General features: G+C 49.8%; 2 protein-coding genes across 3 annotated transcripts in view; both read right to left on the bottom strand.

Annotated features, from left to right (window-relative positions):
• LOC108802115 (zinc finger protein 850-like) overlaps positions 1–7,169 on the bottom strand; it is a 37,104-nt gene that overhangs the window by 16,388 nt on the left and 13,547 nt on the right. The gene's annotated exons all lie outside the window — the stretch shown is intronic.
• The window catches only part of LOC108802113 (zona pellucida sperm-binding protein 4-like), a 6,405-nt gene continuing 4,136 nt past the window's right edge, over positions 4,901–7,169 (bottom strand). Inside the window, exons 6-8 of the mRNA XM_018573999.1 lie at positions 6,433–6,530; positions 6,234–6,361; positions 4,901–4,977 (exon numbers count right to left, since the gene is read on the bottom strand). Of these exons, the coding sequence (XP_018429501.1) occupies positions 4,901–4,977; positions 6,234–6,361; positions 6,433–6,530 (303 nt within the window). The remainder of the gene's footprint in view (positions 4,978–6,233; positions 6,362–6,432; positions 6,531–7,169) is intronic.

The raw sequence follows: 7,169 nt of genomic DNA, 5'->3' as shown, positions 1-7,169 counted from the left end.
TTCATCTCTCCTGCCCTCCCCCTCCTGCCCTCTCCCATGGTGGCCTCCCCCGCTGCCCTCTCCCATGGTGGCCTCCCCCACTGCCCTCTCCCATGGTGGCCTCCACTGGACGCACTCACCCAGACTCAATGGACAGAAAGGAGGTGGAGTGGGAATCCTTCTATCCCCACAATGCACTTTTCAAGTTCTGTCTGCACCTCCCTCTCTATCCCTCTCCTCTTCTGAAGCTCACTGTATTCTCCTCTTCTCTCCAATCTCTGAGGATTGCTGTTACATACCGACCTCCTGGACCGCTATCTCGCTTCCTGGATGACTTCTCTGCCTGGCCACCCCACCTTCTCTCCTCAGAAATACCCCCCATCATTCTTGGTGACTTTAACATCGCTACTAACATTAACAGAGAAAGGGAGAGATGTGAACCCGTCATTGGAGATAGGAGACTTACTGTGCTAGGACCTGACTGGTACGCCTTCCACCCAGCGGTCCTGAATTGCACTGAGCTGTCCCGTATTCTCACCATCCCATAAACCTCCCGAGACTTCCCGCTATCTGTCACTGTGATCACAGGCAGCAAGACCCAACTCACCCACAGGAGGAGCCGTGTCTGTCCTGGAAGGTCCTAGCTCTGGCAGGAGGAGCCGTGTCTGTCCTGGAAGGTCCTAGCTCCGGCAGGAGGACCTGTGTCTGTCCCGGAAGGTCCTAGCTCTGGCAGGAGGACCTGTGTCTGTCCCGGAAGGTCCTAGCTCCGGCAGGAGGAGCCGTGTCTGTCCTGGAAGGTCCAAGCTCCGGCAGGAGGACCTGTATCTGTCCTGGAAGGTCCTAGCTCGGGCAGGAGGAGCCGTGTCTGTCCTGGAAGGTCCTAGCTCCGGCAGGAGGAGTTGTATCTGTCCTGGAAGGTCCTAGCTCCGGCAGGAGGAGCCGTGTCTGTCCTGAAAGGTCCTAGCTCTGGCAGGAGGAGCTGTGTCTGTCCTGGAAGGTCCTAGCCCCGGCAGGAGGAGCTGTGTCTGTCCTGGAAGGTCCTAGCCCCGGCAGGAAGAGTTGTATCTTGCTCCAGCAGGTCAGTGGTGGACGGGGAAGACAGCAGCAGAGGGGTCTGGAGATCTGGACTGAAGCATGTGAAGGAACAGGACTGTCAGGCTGCACTGTGGGTCGGCTTCATTGCCCCCTTCAGATCCATCAGTGACTGCGAGCGTTCTTCCATGTACCAGCAAAGACAAATGTGACGCTGAAGTGACAACATGTGTTCCCTCTGCTTCTCCGCAGAGATGGATCTCCGTACCTCCAGCCCTTTCCTCCGAGCTCCCCATCTCCTCCCACATTCCAGAGGCTCCCTGTCTCCTCCCACATTCCAGAGGCTCCCCGTCTCCTCCCACCTCTCAATGATTAACCCCTTCTGCATCAGCTTCCTCCGCAGAGCTTATAAAGGTGCAGTACATGTCTGTATGTCACAGTCACATGTCCAAAGAAAACACTTTTATAAACAACACGTGTGCCCCTCCATAGGGGGCAAGTCATATGTCTGTGGCTGGTAAGGCATGCTAGGAGTTGTAGTCCTGCGGTAACTATCAGCAGTCCTGTGGGTGAGGGGAGGTGTGCTGAGACTTGTATTCCTCAGAGCCGAGTCACATGTCTGGGTTTGGCAGGACATGCTGGGAGTTGTAGTCCTGCGGTAACTTGAGCACTTTAAATGTTTTACAAATGCGGCTGCTGAGCTCCCCAGTAAGTGCACAACCTCATGAAGCCACACCTCCTCCTCCGTCTCTCTGACACCATGCTGCCCGCCCCCGGACACCTGGTATGACACCGCACAGCACTCCTGAAAGTCTGCATAGCCCGTCTGAGACCCGACACAGCCACATGAGAGTCCGCATAGCCCACCTGACACCCGACACAGCCACATAAGAGTCCGCATAGCCCGTCTGAGAGTGCACAGCCCACCTGAGAGTCCGCACAGCCCACGTGAGAGTCCACACAGCCCACGTGAGAGTCCACACAGCCCACGTGAGAGTCCACACAGCCCACCGGAGAGCCTGGAGACATCATGGGGCCCCCCAGAACAACACAGAGTATATTCACAGAGTAGCTTCATATTATTTTGTATTGATATAATGTATTGCTGAGATTTGTAGTCCTCCATAGACGGTCTCCTTGACAAGTTGGCGACCCTGACCATTCCCCGAGACGTCATCAGGAAATCCATATTCTGGATTTATTTCTTTATTACCGGTGTAACGCGGATCAGAAATATTCAATGTTTTTGGAAATCAATAACCTCTACAAACATTTGTTGAAAACTACCCCAGTCATACACAGCCCACGTGAGAGTCCACACAGCCCACCGGAGAGCCTGGAGACATCATGGGGCCCCCCAGAACAACACAGAGTATATTCACAGAGTAGCTTCATATTATTTTGTATTGATATAATGTATTGCTGAGATTTGTAGTCCTCCATAGACGGTCTCCTTGACAAGTTGGCGACCCTGACCATTCCCCGAGACGTCATCAGGAAATCCATATTCTGGATTTATTTCTTTATTACCGGTGTAACGCGGATCAGAAATATTCAATGTTTTTGGAAATCAATAACCTCTACAAACATTTGTTGAAAACTACCCCAGTCAGCTGATCCACATCATTGCTCCATGAAGTCCTCCACACAGGGGGTCTGGAGATGAGGCTCCTCTCAGCAGGAAGCTAGGGATGTATTGTATCCTGTACCAGGACAAAGTCAGTCACCTCGGAGGGGAGGGGGTAGGGGGCACTCTGATTGCTGAGCTCCGGGTACACTACAACTGCCCTGTGCTCAGAGAAAGGAGACCGAGTATTCAGAGTTCCTTCCAGTGATAGACACGGAGAGAGAGAAAAAGGAGGAAATGTTCTTTGGAAATCTGAGACCATGTAAAGTCTCCCTCGTTATGAAGTAATAAATCAGCTTATCTACACAGTCCTGTCACCAAAACAATCAATGTGAAAGAGGAATTCAGAGACTGAGTCGCTGACAGAAGAGGTTCCATGGAAGACCGGGACCAGCAAGTGTATAGAAGGGAAAATGTTTGATACAAAGTAGTAAAATGACAACATTGTCTAGAAGTGTCTTTCATTCCCTCATTCACACGGACGGCCCCACACATACACTGAGCAGCTATTCTGAAGACGGGACTTCTAGTGACATCGATGGAATAAATTGCAGAGTTTCCATCACGGTGATCTGTCCACACTGAGAACTTATCGAGTTCTGCGACCGCCTGACTTCCGGTTTCGTCAGAACTCAAATCCCCCATCATCGTCACACCTCCCCCGTGTGGTGGCATCAGAAGGAATCACAAATTCATTTTGAACGCCAGGGAGAGGCTGAGAGTGGTATCGCCATGTCCTTGTGATGTTCACGCTCTGTTCAGACCTGTGTATGGTTACGTGGGATTGACTTGCAGCGGGTCTGGGCCGGCCGTACATCACATTACCTTGTTTGGTGATGGGAGCCAATGAGAGAACACCATGTTTGGTTAATGGCTTGTCTGGTGTAGAAGACCCCGATGAGTTCCCCAAGAGGTTTACTGCTTGTGGAGTTCCTGGAGTGATGGTTGAGGAATCAGGTGCGTTGTCCCGGGTGTTTGCATCAGTGGATTCCTGCTCATCCGAGCTGTTGAAGAAAATGTGGTGCGCAGTCTTACCAGAACTATGACAGGGTGGTGTTGTGATGTTGTCTTGGTTTACCTGTTTGATCTTATTGGAGCATACGCCATCTGAGGCTTGCAATTGCGTTCGATTCTATAAGTACCCAACCTAAGTCAGTCTTTTTGGCATAAGGATCATCATTCACCCATTCTGCTGCTGACGTACCTTGTGTACTCTGAGGACGTCTCTGCCTAAGAGAAGCATAATTTCGGCATCGTTGTCCAGTGGTGGGATGCGGTCAGCTAAATGTTTTCGGTGAGGTTCATGAAGTGCATCCTCTGGTGTAGGGATTTCCTCCCTGTCGTTAGGCAACTGATTGCACTCGATGATCTGAGGAAGATCAATTCTCTCCGTTCCTTTTATAGGAGAAATGAGGAATTCAGCATTGGTGGTTCTTCCTGTGAGTTGCACTGAACCAGCAGAGGTGTGCAATGTATAGGATAGCACGTTACCCTTAATGCCGAATAAGTCAAAGAACTCTGACGTGACGAGTGACGGCTTTGGTCATCTAAGACCGCATACATCTTGTCTGCTTTCTCAGGTTGTCTTGTGGTGAAACACCTTGACAAGAACTATCTTTGTAAGAGTCTTCCCCCGCCACAGTCCCTTGTGATGTAGATCCATACATTGTGATGTGACTGTTGGAGGTGGTTGCCCATGGCTCTCCCCGCAGACTACAGTACCTGAGGAAGAAACACTTATGGCGGAAGCATGACCTTCTTGCTCCCCGCCATGATTTCAGGTCAGGCTGGATGTAGGAGGCTGCTGTGGGTTGTCTGGAGGTGGACCAGGATGCATTGCTGTAACATGTGTCACTACTGCATTCTGTGCACCCGATGACAACTTTACAGTCTTTAGCATAATGACTTGAAGCACAGCACCTATAACATACTTCAAGTGTCTGGAGAGTCTCTCTGCCCTCAGCCCACAACACTTAAGGGCTTGTTCATACCCAATGCAGATCAGATCTGCATGGCTTTCTGCACACGCAGTGCATTGGGTTGTGCTGCGTTTGATTCTTTATGGGCCATTTTTGGTTAAAAATAAATATATATATTTTTTAAGTTTAAAATGGGCTTTCAGTGCGTTCCAGGGCATTTGATGCATTTATAGGGCTTGCTGCAGTGTTTAGTTCCTCCCAACCGCTTTAGTTTTGGCTGGAGAGCAGATTTAGTCCTCCAAGCTCCATTACATGATTGACTGACTGGGCTGTAACTAACTAATTAATTATATATATGTTCCCTGAGCACTCTGACCAGAGGATACTCTTCTTCAGCATAGTATGCTCCATAGCCAAGATCTGCATTACATATAACATATGCAACAGGATTACTCCAAGTTATCATAGGGGGAAGTCCTTATCCTCATCATACTTCACATGACTAGCTACGACATGCCAATTGTGCAATGCCAAGGCTAGCAGGTTACAGGCAGCAAGTTTATACCAGAGTTGAGGCATGAGGGGTGGCACAAGATAAGTTGGCCTAGTATAAACCTACCCTGCACACAGACATACTGTGAGAATTACAGCACAAACGTATATCTGCATGTGAATATATGATCAGGAGATCCTGAATGCAGCGTTTCCCCAACACACATCATGAATGTATATTTGACCCAAGCTGCAGATTTCCTGCAGCAAGAGAGAAATGCAAAGCAGGTGAATGAGGCAAAAAGGACATCCGAGTTGAGTGATGTAGAATAGGCTGCATTAAAGATGACCTCTAACCCTACCACTCGAGGTGGGAGTGAAAATTGAAGAGCCAAAAGATTTTGCAGAGGCCACACGTCTAATAGATCCAGAGAAGTCTTGTCTATGATTAATCTCCAACTGCAGAAGTTACACGTGTGAGGCTAGCTAACCTGTAAGCCAAGGCAGGTGAATGAATACCCACTGCTTTGAGCTTATGCCATTTTCATTCCACTGCACGACATGGAAAGCCACATCTTGGAAGTGTACAACAAGACATGACCCAACACTTAATCTGCATTCTAGAGCTTTAATAAAGCCCCTGCAGCACATTCCCCTTGCCGCCTCATCTGCCAAGACTGACAATACCCATTACTTCCGATTCTGGAAACCTGTGCCAGTCCAACAAGCATGGCTACACAAGTCCATAGCCCCTTGCAAGCCATGTCTGGGGACCTGTACATTACAAGTTGCTGCTTCTCCTGGTAGAGAAACAGAGCCAAGAAATGGGAGCTTGCTGGTTGCCGTCTGGTCAGAGAAGACCAAGGAAAGGCTTCCTGCCTCCAGCTAACAGAAGCTTCAGTTCTAGGCAAAGTTATTCAGCTTCACTGATTGCTCTGAAGATTTGTTGCTTTATATTGTGGCAGGTCACAAATTCAGACTTGAAGTTACTTAAGGGCCACCCTTTGATGTCCTGCCAAGTCTGCAGTCTTGGCACCCCAGTGACAGATGGTAGCATTGCGCCCTTTACAACATTGTGAATTGTGCATTACACCAATATGAACTGACGTGATTCCATCAGTGGGAGCATGTAGGCCAGCTTCTGGCATTCTGTGCAACAATTTCTTACAAACTAATGTTCTTACCTCGTGCAATCCTCATCTCCAGCTCGAGGGGGCCAGATGTACTAACAGGAGAAGGTGGTGGCAAGGTATGCACAGTCACAGCCAGCGGTGCAATGCCGGTCTGAGTGTACCTGCAGCGCACAGTCACCCTAGATAAACAGTAGAGGGTTAGATACCATTCCTTGTCCCATTACTTGTAGCAGGTTTGCTCATCTCATACCTCATTATACTGTCCCGAGTGATAGAAGAACCCCGCCATGTCTCTATGGTTCTTGGAGCTTCAATAGTAGTCTCATAGTTCATTGGACCATCAGGGACCTGGGGTGTAGAAGAGTGAAGAGATTAGAGCTAGCCAGGCAGTCAGCTTCCCTTTGAAGCAACACACCCCATCCACCATCAGTAGGATCCCAATTCCTGGTTTGTGCCCCTTCACAAGGAACGCTTCCAAGGAGCATTTGATGTCATTTGTTCTGTACACAAGAAACTTGGACTGTTTAGTGTATTGGGGAGGTTCTAGAGGATTGTTGGTAGGATTATCACTTTATACTTTACTGGATGACATTTTAGAAGCAGCCTTATGACCACAAAAACAAAGTCTCAGGAGCTAAGACTTGATCCACCATCTTGAGAACTATGGGGTTAGGGCTTTCCCCATATTTCTCCTTAGGGTAACAGGACACAAACTAGCGTCCTCCCGTCACCCTTAACTCAGTATACCGTGAGCTACAGCTCTGAGACGCCACAGCTGAAGCAGATCCCGACAATTATGTCTGGATACGCCCAGCTGCATGAGTGACAGCTGGCTCTGCCTATCTAGAGGCAGAGCTAGCTGTACCCGCCCCCTCCCGTTCTGCCTGTCAGCACTGCTGGCTCTGCCTATCTAGAGGCAGAGCCAGCTGTACCACCCCCCCCCCCCCCCCTCCGCCCCACCGCCGCCGCGGGCGAGGGGGGGGGGGG

This window comes from Nanorana parkeri, unplaced genomic scaffold, assembly GCF_000935625.1.
Source record: "Nanorana parkeri isolate BGI_ZX_2015 unplaced genomic scaffold, ASM93562v1 scaffold2666, whole genome shotgun sequence".
NCBI classification, from domain to species: Eukaryota; Metazoa; Chordata; class Amphibia; order Anura; family Dicroglossidae; genus Nanorana; species Nanorana parkeri.
The sequence above is the reverse complement of the archived record's forward strand: the minus strand, read 5'-3'. Positions and strand labels throughout refer to the sequence as shown.